Source organism: Cyphomyrmex costatus, unplaced genomic scaffold, assembly GCF_001594065.2.
Source record: "Cyphomyrmex costatus isolate MS0001 unplaced genomic scaffold, Ccosl1.0 scaffold76, whole genome shotgun sequence".
NCBI lineage: Eukaryota > Metazoa > Arthropoda > Insecta > Hymenoptera > Formicidae > Cyphomyrmex > Cyphomyrmex costatus.
The window spans coordinates 849,983-870,262 of NW_017280333.1; the positions used below are offsets into that span (position 1 = coordinate 849,983).

Sequence of the window (20,280 nt, forward strand, 5' to 3'; positions counted from 1 at the left end):
TATATATATATATATATAATATAAATACATTAACAAATAAAAACATTATTTTAAAAATAAACAATGACGAGGAAGAAGAAATAAAATACACCTTTTAAAGAATTTTAATATAAATTAATTTGAGAGAAACAGGAGGAAGGAGAAAGTAGCCAGAGAGAGGGAAAAGAACATTTCTTTACATTTTTTACATCACGATTATTTATTCTAGATTTGCTTGAAAGCTATAACTTCGAATCAATTTTATCGCTATGAACGACTTGTTGCGAAGAGTTTTCACGGGCAATACAGTCACGGACGGCTTGCAGGACAATGTTTATCCGCCGGTCTAGGGCGTTTAAATGGGGTTCCCATAAGACGGGAGCCACAGGATCTTTTGCCATACTTTGCCGCATGGCAGTGCTGAGCCGTGTGGGCCCATTATGGAAACTGCAATCAAAATAGAGCATTATGTTAACAGAAAATTTTCTAAATTCATTAAGTAATTTACTTAAACAATAAGTTTTTCAAATGAGAAGGAATATTTCTATTAGTAATTATATTATGTAAGCAATGTATGTAGTGGACAATCATGGAAGGTAAATGTAAGTTGATTATTGTACAAAATGCAGAAGTTCTTCTTTTCAATATCTGTTGCACATTAGACGCAATGAGCAATGAAGGAACAATGATATCTAATAAGAGTTTTGCTTTACATTATCATGTGTGGAAAAGCAGAACTCTCATTGGATATCGCTTATCGCATTCAAAGTATAATAGGCATAACGTGTTTGTCATCGTCCGATCGGTTTACTGAATTCACTACTAACGACTAACTCGTGATTAATAAATAAATGCCCAAATTTTGTGTCTATCAAGCCGCGGATTTTAATTTCGGCTAATTCTGCGCGTTTTGAATTTATTTATTATATCTTTCCTTACATCTTCGGTCGTCTTAACCCTAACGATGTACGATCGTAAGAGAGAGATCTTCTATAATCATAAGTTTATCTCTAAGATTTCATATTTATACATTTTTCCAAATATTTTAGTATTAATTGCTAAAAAAAAAGCTGGAATTTATGTATATCGCTTAAATTAAACTAAATGATTGTTTTAATCATTTATGGACTTTTATAAAAATCGATTTTAGCTTGTTAGACATTTCGATTAGTTTTTTCAATATGTTGAAATTCTTCATCATAATTAAATCGTCTATTTTATACTCGCTTGTATTAAGGTTTTTATTTTTTATTTACATGTTATAACATTGATCTTTCATAATCCGTTCTTTAGTTCTTACGAACCTGGGTTATGTGCTCGCAGATATGGTCTTTATCCACAAAACATTTTCTTTAATATAGTTTATATGAAGAAAGACATGCGATAACCGGCAAACTTTCTGGTATAATTGAAGATAATACCCGGAAAGTCTCAAATGCGTAATCAATATAGTTTTATAATCTATCCGTGTGTTGCCTTACTCTAAATAATAAAACGCTATAGATATTGTAAAACGTAGATATTATTAAAGACAAGTTATTAAATGTCTTATTTGATTTTTTATTGCTTTAAGATAACTTTTCTTGCTATTCAATTCCTAGAATTCCTAGAGTGGATGCTAATACGGGATTGAATTGCGACTTGGCTGTTTACTTGAGCTGAAACCAAAATGATGAAAGTCAGGAACCTACCCTTAAACAGTCTACAATGAGCGTCTACAATGAGATTTTAAGGCGTAAATCTTAAATTTAAGCCCTAAGCTGTAAGAAATTGACCGATCACGATCAATCAAATGTGAGAAGAATAATCGACTAGAATTGGTCAATTTTTCACGGTTTAGAGCTTAAAGCTTAAACTTTACGTCTTAAAACATTGATGACGGCAAATAAATGCTTTTCAAATTCTTTTTGAATTCTCTGTGCTATCTGAATAATTATTAGGCACATATCGTGCAAATTTTGTTGAAGAGTCTTAATAGAATATATATATGAAGAATAAAAAAACTATTATAATAGAATACGATAAAAGAACAAATTTCTAATTATGTATATGTCTCATATATTGTAATGTTTAAAAGAATTTAAATATTGATCATTAATACACACATATAATAAAATAGTGAAATAAAAACAATTATATTTTTATTTAGCAAAGAAAACTGTCGAATTGAACGATAAATTGCACTGATCGATATCCATCGATCAGTGAGATATACAATTCAGAACAGTTAACAGTAGGTTTTGTGGCGTTAAATTCGATCCTACCTAAAAAAGGAAAAAGAAAACTTTGCGATAAGGTGGGTTCCGCAATTCGGGAGATGCGTTTTACCAGAATTACTGGGACGCGGTCGTGAATTCTTGCTTTGATGCGGATTCACGTTTTTACAAGCTGCGCGATAAATCCGATGTCCAGCTGTCTGGATTTCACGGACGTTCAAAGTATCGGAAATGGGAAACCTATAAATAATGTCGAGTGTGAGATTAACACTAGAACACAGATTAAAACATTTATAATCAAATCGTTTGTTTCTGCTATCAATGTCTAGTTGCCAACACGAAATCACAAAACATTTGATACTTGCAGATTAAATTATAACTGCTACAGAGGAAAGTGGGTTAATTATATAATTTTTTATCAGAATTTTTATTCAGACTAATGTATATATATTTAATCAATAGAAAAGAAAAATCTTTAACGATCAAACCTGGATCCTACAAACAAAAAAATTTTTTTATTTCCCTTTTTAATATTTTTAAAATTCTAAAATTAAAGATCAACTTTTATTAAATATTAATTTACATACAAAAAATGTTTTCCATTTATTAATTTATTTATCTTTATTCCAACTAAATTACTGTAATATGATCATGACAAAGCTTGAATATTCCCCTTTATAACTATGAAGATCAAATTTGAATTACACAAAATGTATTACAAAACGGCGGACGTTGAATATGGTCATTAAAAGATAGGAAAAAATTTCTTCTTTAAACTATTGCATTAGTCAAGGGAGTTGTCTGCCAAACACAAAAGCGTATGAGTCTCTACTCGTAAGTTCATTTATTTTTAAAAGAATACATATTTTTGAAAACTTTTCTACGATTTTCTTGACAAAGTTATATCGTTTTAGAAAAGTGTTACAAAACGAATAATTTTTTCTTGTAAACCCAGTATAACTCAGAAACAAAGTGTTTTAGGAAACTTTATCAAAAAAAAAAATTAAAGTGTGAATTTCAAATCTTTACTCTTCTTAATTTCGCGTAAGTGCGTGCGTGTACATATACATGCGTATGTCCTGCACTCGACGTTACCCAGGATCAATGATGTGCACGAGGCAGGTATCTGATTCATGTGTGATGTTTGTATGTATATATGTATATGTGTGCAAGTGTTCGTGTATGTTTAGTAACATGTATTGCCTCCTCTCGCATTTGTTAATTTACATACACGTCTGCGCGCGCGCATTCACACACACTTACATGTACATATAGCCGCGCGCGCGCGTGCACACACGCACACACACACATATATACATTAGATCAGGTACCTGCTGATCCTAGGTAACGCCGAGAATAAGATACGTACACGTTTGCATATGTATACGCACGCACTTATACGAAATTAAAAAGAGTTAAGATTTGAAATTCACACTTTAATTTCCTTTTTGATTAAGTTTTCTATAATAATTTGTTTCTAAATTACACTGAGTTTACAAAAAAAAATTCCGTTTTGTAACTTTTCTTTTAAACGATATAATTTAAAAAAAAATCTTAGAAAAGAGAGTTCAAAACATGAATCTGTTTAACAATGAACTCATACACTTTTGTGACTGACAACATTTCGTGAGCAATGTAATAGTTTGAAGAAAAAATTATGTTCCCTATCTTTCAATGTCCATCTTCAACATCTATTATTTTGTAATATATTTTGTGTAACTCAAATTTGCTTTCTATGGTCATCAAAAAGAATGTTCAATATTTAATTTAAGCTTTCATTCATCTTATTACAATAATTTTTTGATAAATTGTCACAATTGAAATGTATTAAAAATTTGTATTATGTAAAAATTTGGTAATCTGTTTTTTTTTTTTCAGATGAATGTATATCTTAAAAATGAATATTACAAACATTATATCGTTAAAAATAATTTTAACAATATAAGTGATGCTTCTGCATGATTTTTTATTCGGGTTATTCATTTAAACTTTTAGTGAAATTAAAAATTTGAGTGAAAAACCCGAATAAAAAATCATAAAAAAGCATCACTTATATCATATTTAATGGCATATTTATGCCATTAAAAAATTTCTAGATTTATGATCACTGCTCGACCCGATTTTAAATTCAGGTACCCAAAGTTTACGAGTAAAACTCAAACATTACAAACATTTGGGTTCCGACTCAATCTCGGGAAAAATTCCCATCCCGAGACTCGGGTACCCGTAATTTTCGAGTACTAGCACACCCCTAATAAATTCATTTTTTAAAATGATTTTATCCAATCAGAAATATTGAAAAAAATTGATTTAAAAAAAACACATTTTCTTAAAGTATGTATTATTAAAAATGTTCCCCTAAGTTTTAAGTTAATCCGCTTTATTTTGGCTAACATATATGATTTCTATGTGTACGTCTCTGAAAGGCGGTCTCTCCAAAGTGCTTCACACAGGTATAGAGCAGAAATTATACCGTGAGAACGAGTATCAGCTCTTTTTACTCGCTTATTGTATTAGTAAATACAAAAGGTGTTCGTATTTACTAATTATAATAACGATCTCAACAGACTTTCAGACCAACGAACACACGAAAGCCGGAGATGCTGGCAGTATAGCAGTTGACGTTGAGTAATACAGTTGAACGTTCCACTTTACAAATTGATGCAAATTTGAATCGATGAGAATAAATCTAATTAAATAAAAGTGATCTCCATCCATATCATCTTGACCTGTATTTAGATGATATATTATATATTACATGTATATTTGATTCTGTAATCCGTGCGCTGTGTGAAACCTTTTTCGATCTCGAAACACAATCATGAATGGAACAAGAGTAGTAATATTACTTATTAAATTGACAAGCAATTTAATAATGTTTTAATGTGAATAAGTATCTTTATAAGAACAATAATAATAATTACATGTTAATGAAAATTTTAAATTTGTATGCAAATAACGTTATCGTGAAAGATATTATCTCCTGTCGTCAATGATGAGTGGCGATCAGTTTGACCACGTTGCGATTGACCACCAGCCACTCATAGCGCTTGAACAGTGTAAAGTCCCTAGACCGCTGTGAGTAATTGTGGTCGTGTGCGAGGGTGCGCTTTATCCTTCTATTATCTATATTGTTATCGACGAATATCGCATTGCGAATGTAACTGGCTGGGTGCTCAATCAAACTACATAAATTTCTATCCGGGTTATTTTGAAAATAATAAAAGATTTTACTTACCGGAGTAAAATACTTAAAGTAGTTCGTCTGATGACACAGCATTGTAAAAGAGGTGCTAAAATAGACATTTCATCATGGAAAGGTTTTCCAAAACCTCTTCCATGGTCTAGATGTAACGTAAAACTATCGTTTCCAAAAATTCTAAATGTCTCATAATGATGGCGATCCATGTTGCCTGTTAAAAAGTCGAAAACTGCCATGTCCATTAGATCAAGTAATCGTCGACCTTCATTGTACGGTGGAATTTCTTTTACCAAAGTGCAGTAATCGGAATCTGTAATTTTGGAAAAATGTACAAATTAGAACATATTTGACGTTCGTCACAATTTTTCTTTCTAATAGCATAAGAACGTCCCGTAGACGTCCTGTGTATGTCCCGTCAGCTAAACGGGACGTTCTTAGGACATTCTGTTATAGGATGTCTTGTGGACTATCACCTGCTAAATCCTGATAAATAAGTTTTAACGTTACCTCTTGCATTTTTCTTGTATTCTCACTAACCGATTTTGTGTGTTCTTGCATTAATAATCGGAATCAAACCAAATATCAGTGGTAAATTTCCAACTTATCGCGTAGCTTATGGAAGTGAATTTGGGTGCGTTTACGCTGGACATAATTGCTAGTCTGCTCGTCGAATGTTGAATGTGATTGGTTGGATGTATGAGAAACAATCACGTTCATTTGCTCGGCAAGCAGGCTGGCCGCTTTGTTAACTTGAATGCGTCTAATATCTGAAGATTTCTGTAGTTCGTGGTAAGCTTTCGGTTTGTGTTTAAATGCACAGAAAATTTCTGTTTTGTCCATGTCGAGATTTCCACGTGCGTTTAAAGTTCAAATTCCAAGTCTAATAACGTGCAATGTAGCCATATCACTTGACCAGTTAATTAATTTGATTGATGAATAAAGAGCCTAACGAATAATTTCGGAGTCGTTACGTATATTTGAAAATCATTTCATCTTGGTGTCCGAATCTTCCTGATAAGGCCAGTATTATGCCAGTACAATACTGAATCTAGATAATAATAAATAAAAAAAAAAGAATGCAAAAAAGAAATATTTATTTTGACTATAACAATTTTATTGTAATATAAAAATAAGAAGAAAATCTTATATTTTTTAAGAATTCAATTTTTAGATTTCTGCAATATTATCTTTCTAAGAAAATAATTGTGTTTTACCATGTTCCCATTGGGCCTTCTTCCGTTTATGATAACTTCTACGCCAAGGATGCCGCCAGGCCTTCCTAGCTGCAAAAGCCTTATCCGGTAAAAAGGCGGCGAAGCTACCTTCCAAAGTATCAGGACTGCCGCAAACGGCATGTGCCGTATCGCAATAATAACTACATTTGCCGTGGAAGCACAGGTTGCCGGCTGGACTCACAAAGAACGTTTTAAGCAATTCACTGTCAGCAATCTGGTAAATTTCCGTTGTAATGTTAAGAGTCCGACCATTCACCGGCATCGCTCTACGAAATCCTAAAAGCCTGTGAATCAATAAAAGATTTATAAAAATATTTTAAATTATTAAATTTGCATGAATATTATATAACATTAAAAATTTCATTCCTTATAAAATTATCCTTATTGCTTCTATTTTTTCTAATTTCTGTGGCGTAAATCTCCGCGCGGTGTAAATACCGAAGTTATCCTTTCCTTTATTCATTTAAACTCTATACACGTTTATGGTTTCACTCTCTAGTAAAGACCTCGAGCATAAGAGCGGTGCTAGAAAATTCTGAACAGAAATTTGATAGAGCATGCCTGATGTACAATTAGCCTCTATCAGAAAGAGGTAAGGTAAGGTATGCTCTATACAGTCGGGAATACCTCACTTCGGCCTGATTGGAAAACAGTTGAGTATGCCCTAGTCGAGAATTTCTTATTTGGACCTAATCAGCAAGCGATATAGAAAGATTTACGGAATTAAAATATTTTTAAAAATTGCGAAATTTATTCTTACTACTATTTTGAAATAAATAAACTCATGATGACACAAACAATCTCGAAACACACAACAATCGTTTACAAATTTAAAATATCTCAAAGTGGGGTGCTAACATTTTTTTAATTCTTTATAATTTTAAACTTTTTAAGGTACAAACTTAATTTGACGAATATTAAAAAAATTTTTTTCAAAAAGTTGGTTGACAAATTCAAAGGTATATACATTTTCACTTTTAATTTTTAAATTAACCTGATAAATTCATTCATAATTTCACTTAATTGCTTGTTATTATTGGATTTAATTATTTTAAATGAATAAATGTATTTACTATGTACATACTTCTGATACATCTTTGAACAATTATTTCTAAACTTTTAAATTTATATTAAATAGCTTTCCTAGGAATTTTATTCCAATATCTTTGTAATCTTATTTTTTTCAAATAATATATTTTGTAAAGTCAAGAAAAGGTACATGTATTCTAAACATATATTTATAAATAATAAAATGTTAAATATTACCTGTCCAGATGAAAAGATGCGATTTCAGCGGTATGCCTCTCGAAGTCTGTGAAGTAGAAATGATTTGGCAATGTCTGTTGTTCTCGCGGGAACCTACGATGAAAATAACTTATTTATTACTATAATAAAAGGAATATTATATTATACAAAGAATATTACAAAATGAAGATTTACAATTTCTTAATTGATAAGACAATAATAAAGTATACTACATTGTATTTTAATTTAAACTTTTATTATTATTATTATGTTATGAAAAAAGTAAAATAATGTATATGTATGTGCAGTAGTTTTCTATAAAATCGTGGAAGAATATAAACGAGACTTGCGTGTATGATAATACAGGTATTATCATAAATTGCTATATTACAGAATTAAGGTGAATTGTGGTAATAATCGATCGATATCTGTCGCGTGACTTTGTAACCATTCTATTTATTGCATAACGTAGTAACTGTTTGCTGCTATATTCACTAGATTACCAATAGCAGTCAAATTTTATACTACGTAATTTAAAAAACTGTTTCATTTTATACAAAAGAAACAAAAATATACTTTTGCAAAAGAAGAGTAGAAATATGAAGTGCGTATAATCTTTGTTTTAGAAAAAACAAAGAATATAAATTTTTAAACGTTTTACAAAATAATTTATTTACTTATTTCATTTATTATTTATTTTATTTCTGCTAATAATTTGCAATATGTTTTCTATAGCATAATTATTTATTTAATGGACGAATTAAGTTATTATAATCCAAGTAATACTATCTTTATTGTACACTCGGTGGTAAAAATGTTGTGACACTTTATTTTAATGATTTTCGGAATGCACTCTGCTTACTGAACGATTGGTTCATACTTATGGATTTAACCATTTACATTCAACCACTCTACCAGCAAGGCTGTGTTTCGAAATCAATCGAAAAAAAAGTATCGCAATCTTTTAGCCATCGAATGTATAATACTGTATTAAACTATCAAGTTAAAAAGTAAAACCCAGGTGGTACTATATATTTTTATTATTTATTTAACTCTAATGATATCATTTGTATAAAAGACTTGATATTAACAACTGGCACTAAGTTGAATCTAATATACTTTTTCTTCTAACTAAAGAGAGTAGTAGTTATTTAATTTTTCTTCAGAACATTATTATATATCACAAAATTGCTTTGTATCACTCAATTCAAGTATTACAACAAAGAATTAAAGAAGTAACAGTATAAAAAATAAAGAAATTTAAAACAATTAACACTAAGTGAAAAATTAAGGCCAAGAAGTAACTTTAAAAAAAAAATTAATTGTTATTTTAATAAAAATAAACATAAAATGAATAATATAATAATTTTTCTTAGAAATTACACAGAAAATATTTAATACACAGAAACAATTTAATTTAAATAGAAAAATTCTTCATATAAAACACTTGACACTGTTAAATCTTGAAAAGTAATATTGTTATACGATATTGTTATAAAAAAAAAAAAATTTTATTGCCTCTCTCTCTTCGCTTTCATTCAACTATAGATAAAATATTTTATTATATCGTCATAAATCCATTATAAATTGTGCAATGTGTAGTTAGCATATATCGGATATAACAAAAAAACAGAAAAAGGAACTAAAATTATTTAGTAGGTAGGTAAGTGCAGCAAAGGGACAATGCGGAAACTTAGACTTTTATTAGTCCCCAAGCTTCTCTTGAGAATCTCCTTCTCTTGAAGAGGATAAAGAAAAGGAAGAAAAAAAAATAGGAAAGAAGGAAAGAGAGGAGAGAAGAGAGAGAGTTTTAGGAGTTCCGTAAACTTGAGCATAATCAAATATTTACTCGGTGATCTTCGTGTGGGTTTTACGAACGATATATACAGTGTTGTCTATTTTAATTAATCTACTAGAATATCTAAAAATTTTTTAATAATTTAAAGCAAATATTTCAGATAGAAGTTGCTCAGTTACGAGAGGAAAAATGATAGTGACCTTGAGAAAAGATCCTTCAGGTCTGGTCAAGAGAGATTACTTAAAAGTTTTTAAATGAAATTTTATATATATACATATAGGTACATATATATGTGTATGTATGTGTATATATATGTATATATATTTTTTGTGTGTATATCTACACATATATGTACATACTGTTACGTAATGTTGCCTAATTATTTTGTAAGTAAAAGTAAAAATATTAAGAGACATCCAAAAACCAATGATTATAAGATATTTTACACTTTATTTTAACACATATGAAATATTAAATGTCTAAGCTTAATTATTTTTTTATAATCGTATCTTAATACTTTTATAAACAGAATAATGAGATGAATCAATTGGTATAATGAAAGCACGTAGTTGCTTAAAAAAAATGTTTAGACGGAATAAAATTAAGAAAAATTTTTTAAATAAGCAAATATATATTTTCTTTACATCATTTATTTCATTTTATTATTCCGCTCATAAAAGTACATATTACGGTACAATTATAAAAAAATTAATAATTTACGAGGTACTTAATATTACATGTTAATGTGTACCAGAATAAATTATAAAATGTCGCGTAAATTATTGATATTTTGCGTTCCTTTACCTTATACTTTTATATGCAAAATAATTAGAGGAACATACTATGTAATTTTGTTACATTATGTAAAAATAAATTTTTACCTTAAAAAATGGAAATAAAAGGAACAATCTCTAATAACCTGTACCTTGACAAATGTTACAATCCTGAACAACGTTTAAGAAGTTTTTAGTCGTCGGTCGAACATTTTGGGTAATTCTGACACCGATGGTACTGTAACTTTCAAACCTTATAATTCGAAAAGTTTTTAATAAAAAAGAATTTTCTTAATGTTTTACTAATGTTTTGAAAATCTCTTAGGGTAAACTACAAGAATATGTAATAAATAATAGAGGGTTCTTTTCATTTAAAATTTAATATATTCAAATGATGTGATTTGAATGCATTTTAATAAATTGTATTTAATTTGTAACGTTATTTTTTCATCAAATTTACAAATAAGTATTATTTGTAACTATGAAACTAATTAACTATAAAACTAAGCAACTAAAACATGATTTTGAAATACACTACATAAGAATTAAGATTAACAAAAAATTGAATAATATTTATACCAATAAGTGAATTGTGCTTAAATTTTACACAAATATTCAGACATAATAGAACAATCTATTTAATGAAATTTTTATATTTTTGGTAATGCTTTGAGATGTGACCCATGCATCCTTAATTCTTAACTTCACAAGCTTTGATTGAAATCCTACAAAAGGAAAAGTCTACTTCGTAGAAATCTGTTTAATTAAGCATCTGATTTGTGACGATTAAACTTTCTAAATTTTAACTATTATATTATTAATATATTGAATACTTTAAATCTGGATTATGTTATTCTGTAAATTATGTAAAGCTTCTTCCATAAAACAGCAACTTTTGGAATTTGACATATTCTTACGTATAATGTTCTTTTCTCTTTAAATATTATTACACAAACTTTAAGATTATAAAACAAATAAATAAATATAATATAATTATATATACGGGGAATATTATAAAGAATGTTTTTATTCTTCTCCTGAATTGAGCAAATTTTGTCCGAGAGAATAATGAGAATTTATTGCGGCCAGCTTACCGCTTCGCCGAAATTCTCGCTGCTATGGAATCGCTAACTTTCAAGGGAACTTATTGGCGAACTTATTACCAGAGTTTAAATCGCGCGAACGCCAACCACTTATCGTAGAATCTTCGGCCCAATAAGAAGTTTAAAGAGTTCTAATCTCGTGTGGACCGCTAAGAAGGAGAAATAGATATGTAGATATATAGAGATAAAAATAGAGGTAAAAATAAAGATAAAAATAGAGAGAGAGAGAGAGAGAGAGAGAGAGAGAGTACGGGGGACCAATAGGAATTAAAGACTTATAACGGTCAAAGCTAGCTTTAATGCCTAAATTAACAGTTGAATGATTCAAAGATGCATACATTTTTATAAAATTGTTTTAAGACATAAGACAAATGAATTTCAATGAAGTTTAATTAAAGTAATTATATATCAATAGAGATAAAAGAGGCACTCATGTCTGAAAATGTAGAACAATGACATGTGTGTCATATCATTTACTACAAAAACGCTACAAAAGAAAGAAAGAAAATGGTACAATAGGAAGGGGATGATGAAGTAGACTATTCAAGTGTTCTTATTCCTATGGCTCAAAGCGCGCGCTCTGAACAGCACTTATATAATTGCACTTGTATATTATCCAATCCATGTAACTGCGTCAGTGCAAAAAATCCAAGTGAGAGAGGTGATTGTAGATATTGTTTTGAATTAGGTTTTATCTATTGTGGTATTTCGAAAAATCAGATCAGCAATTTTTTTATTGTTTTTACACATCATATTATGAATCGCTTTTAACTCATTTTTAGCTCATTCCTATTCTTTTCTTACAATCTCAAGTACTCGCAGTGTATCGCAAAGGAACGATGATAAAAATATCACGAAAAAAAAAACTTGATAATAGCAGCTAAATTTTAATACCTGAATCAAACTTAGCTGTAAGATCTACCGCCTTAGTGTTATATAATCAATAAAAATTGAATTAGTAGAAACCAGCAAAGAACGACGCTTCCAACAAAACCGCTCGATCTTGAATGCTATCTTCTTTATAAAGTAACTGATGAAAAAATCCTTGGATAAGCCTTTATTCCTGTGCTTCGTGGATCTCAAACAAGCATTTGACAGAATTAGGCTTCAGACGTGACAAGAATTGTTCATCAGTACGAAGTTCACTCAAAACATATACAGCTGATTTAAATATTAAATATTAAGCTGACAATTAAATATTAACAAGATCAGAATCAAAGCAGGAAATGCACTAAAAACAGAAATGCTGATGGTAATAAGAATTCAACAAGGAGATAGTCTCAGTCCAATTCTCTTCAATGCCGTAATGGACAAGGTAATAAGATAGGTGAAAGAAATTGACCGAATATTCAAAATGGGCCAGAAAACCCAAATGGGAAAATAATATGCTGTGCCGACGATGCCATGTTTTAATGGCCTAGAGCAAAGACGAACTACATGAAGCGTCTTCACAGGTTCACCAGGATTTCAAAGGAGCTCAATATGGAAATCTCAGTCGAGAAGACTAAATCCATAGTGATATCCAAAGAACCTATTCATTGTAAACTGGTAGTATATGATAGGATCATTGAACAAGTCATGAGTTTTAAGTTATTTCGGAACAAGCAGTAGGAACTCTTTCACAAAGGAAGTAGATACGTAAGTCAACAACGTCGCGCGAATATTTGGTTACCTAAAAGAAGATCAACAGCAAAATAAGAATAAATGCATATAAAACCTACGTAAGTATGTCTAATACTAACTTACGCTGCTGAAACTAAAGTCGAAACGGCGATAACAAAAAAACTAACGCGACCAGCGGAAATGAAAACACTTCGAAGCATAAAACGTGCGACACTAAGAGAATAAGAAATCAGGATATATGAGAGAAAATGCGGAATTCAGGACGTTGTGAGATTCATGAGATCGAAGAGACGTCACTGGAGAGATCGCGTGGATGGAGCCCGATCGATTAGTGATAAAAAATGAGCAAGATCGGAGATCCCTACTTCCAAACGACTCTCCGAGAGGACCGTCTAAAAGGCGGTACGAGAGATGGACCTCTACCTCACAGGAAGGTCAAGAGAGCAGAAGTAACAGGACATAGTCCTAATAAAAGAAGAAGAAAAAAAGAATTGATTACCGCGCAGTTATTTATTCCCACTTCTCCGTATACTTATTATATTCATTGTAATAATGATAATATATTGAATTAATATGTTTCACACAAAAATATTAATATTTATTATATAAAGTAAGTAAAAAGTTCTGGACCGATAAAATATCTTAAAAACAAAGTATAAGTTAACATAATTTAAACTGATTTAAGATTCTATATCATTAAAAAATAATATGTAAGAGGTAAAAAGTAACTAGTAAAGAGAAAAATGATTCAGATAAAAATTGTAAAGTTTACAAATTGATTTTTATACACATTTATTTATTTACTAATCACATCTATTTGACCTTGGGTAGCATCGTCAAGCTCAGATCAAGACCTCATTGATATTTTTTAAATGGAATATCCTATTTTTGATTCCAAAATCTAATAACTGATGTTTCAAGAGCTTTTTAAAACATTATAATAAAGTTTATTTTCATTAAATCGATCTAATATCTTTAGTAATGCTAATTCCGGTGCTGTAAATTTCAAATTTTATAACTCAAAAAGTACTTAATGAAAATGAACTTATTGCAGCGATTTAAAAAGCTTTTGACATGAGCTATTAAATTTTCGAATCAAAAATAGGGTGTCTCAAAAAAAATTGATGTAACCTTGATCTAACCTTGGCGATGTCACTTAAAGTTAAAAAGTTGTACCAATAAGAAAACGGCTTTAACGGTAGAGCTGGATCTTAAGGGCTAATTATAACAGCACCACATAACATTCAAATGATAAGCGATTAATAAAAAAAAATGTAAAATTAAACTTTGATTTAAATAAATTAGAAAGTAATTAAATTACACTTAAGTAAATTAAAAAATAAATTTAAAAAATTAACAATTTAATTACAAATTATATTTGTTAACTAATTTTAGACAGAATTTACTTAAATAAACTATCAATTTGAATATTAATTACAACGATGATAAGAAATGAGAAACTGATTTAACCTTTTTACTAGAAAAAAGTTAACTTAATATAAACTGATTTAAGATTCTATATCATTAAAAAATAATATGTAAGAGGTAAAAAGTAACTAGTAATGATAAAGTTATATTAATTCTTCATTTTGGGAGAAAGGAATCGATTTTGAAACATTGAATAAAAAATCCTATATAAAACTTTATTTTTAAATTTTATGCAAAAAACAGAAAATTTTTATTCATAAATTAATTGATTTTTATTATAAATGTAAACGTAACTTAAAAGTGTTACAAACGTTAAAACAATAGTTGATGCTTAGGCATTATGTTTTTATTTCGTTTACTTTATCAAATATCCAAATTGTTAATCGTTTATTTAAATGTAAATCTTAATTTATTTAAAATAAATTAACTTAGTGATTTTAGTAAAAAGCAATGCAAATTTACGTACAGATTATGTATGAATTTAAAACAACGATTTGAGCAATACTTTGATGTTAATTTGGGTGTATCGTGGTAACATCCCGCGGCGTCGTTGCACCGACAAACTGCCCAAATAATTTTGCGCGCTGTCTGCCTGTGATCCCAAGATACGCCAAGAACTTTGCGACATTCTGTGGTTTCACCGCCATCGTTCACACGGGTCATAGAAGCTAACCTCTCGCTCGTAATTTGCATGCAATTGTTCCTAATTTATGCTATAACGATGCTAATTAGAACATATATACATGCAGATATGCGCTTACATGTTTGTATAAGAAAATTAATACAAAATATTACAGATAGGAAGACTAAACATACGTATGTGCGTGGGTGTGTGTATTACGTCTATTATTTTTATATTTTCATAATGCAAATATAATGTTGATAGATAATATATTCACGAAAATGCAATTAATGTGACTGTGCGCGCAAAATTTCTTTTTCATTATAATCCTGTTATGTCCAAGCCTTAGGATTTTTTATTGTAAAGGGATTTTCGGGGTGAGAGGAGGAAGTCACTGAAGAACGTAATTGAAACCCTTCTTCTGCGGTCAACGTTCTGGGACATCTATTACAAGTCGAACGCACTTGTGTAAAGCCCTAGATATGGGTCAGTGTACCATATGGTACGCTATGACGCCATCTGAGACAGCTCGTCGGACTTTTAAAAATTTAGGTTATAGATCTGATCTAAAAAAATATATGAGCAACGGATAAGGAAACCAACAATAAGGAAACGGATTTGTGCAATCTTATTCCAAAAGTTGTCTTGTGCGCATCAAGATGTTTATTACTATATTTATACTTATATTTTACTTATATTTTTAATACCTATATAAATTTGCTACGAACATTTCATTTAGATAAAATTTCTAGATACCTCATCGTTGCATTAATATAATATATTAATATAATATATTAAGTTTAAGACGAATAAATAAGAAATAATAATATTATATATAATACGTATTCACTGCATACTTACCGCATCGGTTTAAACAATGCCTGCATGTTGTCGCCGTAATCAATAACTAGTTTTAATTGTGTACCGCCATCTTTTTGAACTATAACAAAAATCATTTAATAAATCTTTAAATGGCATCAATCAATAATAAATCTTTTAAGCGTATTTAGTTAGCAACTATTAATTTATACCACATAGTACAAAACGAAAAGTGATGTGAAACTAATATAACATTAATGATGATATATTACTAAACATACACACACATGTACATTAATTATATCAAATATCAAATATATAATACACTATAATTAGTATGGTTATTGGTTATACATACAGTACGTATAACTAATTATACGGTGAATATGTACGTTGAATTTTATTGAATTTTTTTTATCCTAAATATTTCAATTATCTTTAATCTTTTAGAAATATTTCAAATAGAACTTTCATAGTTTAAAGGGAAGGGTGATGTATAAAAAAAAATTTTTAGGAATACACTTATGTATTTTTTAAGAAGCATTAATATAACTGATAGATATTCCTTTAAATGAAACCATATGATTTTTTATACATTTAATCCTATTCTACTTTCTAAAAGTGAATCAGTGTATTATTATATTAAAAAACACAGTAAATATTCGCTCATGATTCAGTTAAGTGTAGCACTGAAGTCACCCATTCATTTTTACAGAGTATTTTTTACTTATAGATACAAATAATAATATATGATCCAATAGTCAACAATTTTTAAAAAAGGTTAGTTAATAAATGCATTTTTGTGTTCAAAAATGCATTTATTCCAAAACAAAATGAATGAACAGATTAATTAAAGTATTGTCCATCGCTGGCTACTACTTTTTCCCATCTCTCAGGCAATTTTCGAATTCCATCTCGAAAAAATGACTCTTCTTTGGAGGCGATCATCTTTTGGAAAATGGACTGAACTAATTTGTACACCTAATACATATTTTGGTTTTACATAAAACATTTATTTCTCGTTAATATTTTACTTTTTTATGCATATCATAAGGAAATGTTTGATATTAAACAAAATATAATTAAATTTATAAAGAAGAACGTGCGTTACTACACATTGTAAATAAAATAATTCATTGAATAGACAGATAATAATATTTATATGTACTAAGCAATTTGTTTAAAGCGGAGCGAAAGAGAGAGAAAGGGAGAGAAAGAGAGAGAAAAGGGGGGAAGGGAGGAAGGGAAGGGAGGAGGGAGGGGAGAGAGAGAGAGAGAGAGAGAGAGAGAGAGAGAGAGAGAGAGAGAGAGAGAGAGAAAGAGAGAGAGAGAGAGAGAGAGAGAGAGAAGCTGTTGTATCATAAAAATAATTTTCAATCAATAAATAACGTGAGTCAATAATTCGTCGAGCAACGATGATTCGTTGCGGTCAAATAATAAAGCATCCGTCGTCTGTGGTCTGAATTAAATATACAATATTCACGAGATTAACAGCCGGGACTCTCCGAGATCGATATATCTAGCGAAAAATAGAACTAGGTTTGTCCGAACAAGTCGCTATATTGTGACAATATATCATATTATTAAAAAAGTATACGCGGCTATTAGTTATTTTGTGATTAGGAATGTGTATTAAACTTATATTAATTAATACAAATTGAATAATCTGTAAATTTTGTGTAAAATTTATTATCTGTTGGGAGTACAAATTAGTTCGGTCCGTTTTCCAAAAGATGATCGCCTCCAAAGACGAGTCATTGTTTCGAGATGGAATTCGAAAAATGCTTGAGAGATGGGAAAAAGTAGTAGCCAGCGATGGACAATACTTTAATTAATCTGTTCATTCATTTTGTTTTGAAATAAATGCATTTTTGACACAAAAAACGGACCGAACTAATTTGTATATCTAAATATATATCCATATATACACATCTTTATATAATCTTTTAAAAAATTTAGTAATTTTACATAAACTTTATATTATTTTATAATTTATATAAAAAAATTCCTTTTTTTTTGTAATTTAAATATAATAATATAATTTTTCTCACGATTTTTTAAGAATATACTATCTTGTCGTGACCGTGAATAGTTAGATCATATAATAATCAATTTCTTAATTAAATAGTTAATTAAATAGTTTTTTATTCTCAATTGATAGAAATAGAACAAAATTTTAATTGATTTTTAATGATTAAATATATACTTCTGAGTAAATTTATGTATATTCAGATTCTGTATACTGCGCGCCGGAATCTTTTCTGGTCTTGAAACGTATTCATTAACAGCACCAGAATAGTAATATAAATTATTAGCATAAAAAAATATTAAATTGTTCAAGCAATTTAATAATTTTTTGTTGCTAATAAGTATGTTTAATAAGAATACAATAAGATTTTCAAAAAATTTTATACATCTTTGAGTAATTTATTGCAAAAAATATTACATTGGCCAGGAATTGAAACTAAATATGAAATATTTGCAATTAATTAATGATTATTCTACTTACCAACATGAAGAATTGGCTTGGTCGCCATCTCATGAAGTAATTGGTCCACATACTTTGAATCTTCGGAGTATAACTGCAACCTCGAGATTTGTAAATGGAATTTCTCCAAAGTTGTGCTATTTTTTCTGCAATAAAAAATTGTTATTTTTCTACAACACATACTGTATTAATATGAAATGAATATTTAAATTGTATTATTATATACAAATTAATAATCTATATATCAGAGAAAGAAAGTACGAGTTACTTGTAATTTTTAATTTTTAAGTGTTTTAAATGTTTTAATAACAATTTGGTAACGACATTGCGAATTCTTTATCAAGAAACACGATAGTGTCTCGGCGCTAAAAAGGAGACTCAAAAAGGAATCGAAACGTACAAATTATTTGATATTATGTTTACAATAAAGAAAAAGTCATAGTGCTTACACTATAATTATAGCGTTCTTAATTTCAAATGCCCTAATTTCACATTTAAATTTCTTAATAAGAATATACATATTTAATTAAAATAAGGTGTAACTAAAATAAAGTAACAACCTTTGAAACCAAGTTCTCTACACCAAAGCATTAAAAAGTTCATATAAATATATATCTGTAAATCTGCTGTTACTGAGACATAGCTCAAAATGTTTGCAGGACCAGTTGCATGTCCCACTATCCCCTGATCTAAACCCTCTAGATTTTTGTTTGTGAGAACTTAAAGTATTTACATTCCGTTTCACGCATGGTGTGCATAATGCATTGTTTATCTTTGTTTAACATTTGGTGAACAAGGATAAATGATGCATCATGCGCATTACGCGTGAAACGAAATGTAGCCATGAAGTCCTTAGTTTATAAAGTTTCAATCGCCAATAAAGATATACTAATCCAATGCATCTTTAAATGCGTTTCGAATTACGCACAAAGGGCATGATACATCATTTGTCATTGTTGTTTATTAAAAAACAAAAAAGGGTAAAGTGGTATCTCATGCGTTTTATGCGTAATTTGGAGACAAGCATCAAAAAGTGCAAATTGAGTAAAATGAGCTAAGAAAAACAACACTTACCAACACCACCATGATTTAAAACATTCAATCGTCTTAAGAATTAATTAAAAAAAAGGTGTTCAAAAATTCAAATATATGTCAATGGTCATAACAAAATTTTTTTAATTTAGATGTCACAGACCAGTCTTTCAATATCGATGTCACCGACATCATGGATCTTCTTACAAATGAGTCAATAACGGAGAATCACAAAAGTCAAAACGCTTGTGTATATGTAAAACAAATTGACTACTGAAGATTGCCCGGATGTAGACCGAAACGTCTAGATTTGTATCTATCATATTATTTATTAAAAACGTTTATTTGATCGCACTAATTACAGTGAATTGCTCTCATTAGCCTTAATTTTTTACACTTTGTTTTTTAAGATAGTTATTAAGTTACAAAAAAATATTTTGCAAAGTTCGTTATTAAATTATTTTTGAGCGAAAAAACTTTCAACAGCATCAAGCTTAAATCGAGTAACTTACTGCGGAGTACATTGGCAATTTTTTATTAAAATTCATCTCATGGCCTTCTCGCTGCTATACCCCTGCTCCGAATTCCATTTCTACCCCAACCTAAAATCTGAGTACTTGTCGATATCCAGTTACGACGTGTTTCCAATAAAAATCCGCTACTTTTGCTAAATAAATCATTTTATCGTAGCATTGCTGAAACTTTCTTACAGTCACA

At 29.4% G+C, this 20,280-nt stretch overlaps 1 protein-coding gene across 1 annotated transcript in view; it reads right to left on the minus strand.

Annotated features, from left to right (window-relative positions):
- Nucleotides 1-140: 140 nt before the first annotated feature.
- The window catches only part of LOC108781152 (extracellular serine/threonine protein CG31145), a 39,508-nt gene continuing 19,368 nt past the window's right edge, over nucleotides 141-20,280 (minus strand). Inside the window, exons 2-7 of the mRNA XM_018549067.1 lie at nucleotides 18,553-18,677; nucleotides 16,086-16,164; nucleotides 7,899-7,991; nucleotides 6,612-6,916; nucleotides 5,434-5,707; nucleotides 141-426 (exon numbers count right to left, since the gene is read on the minus strand). Coding sequence (XP_018404569.1) covers nucleotides 222-426; nucleotides 5,434-5,707; nucleotides 6,612-6,916; nucleotides 7,899-7,991; nucleotides 16,086-16,164; nucleotides 18,553-18,677 — 1,081 coding nt within the window. The 3' untranslated portion in view covers nucleotides 141-221. The remainder of the gene's footprint in view (nucleotides 427-5,433; nucleotides 5,708-6,611; nucleotides 6,917-7,898; nucleotides 7,992-16,085; nucleotides 16,165-18,552; nucleotides 18,678-20,280) is intronic.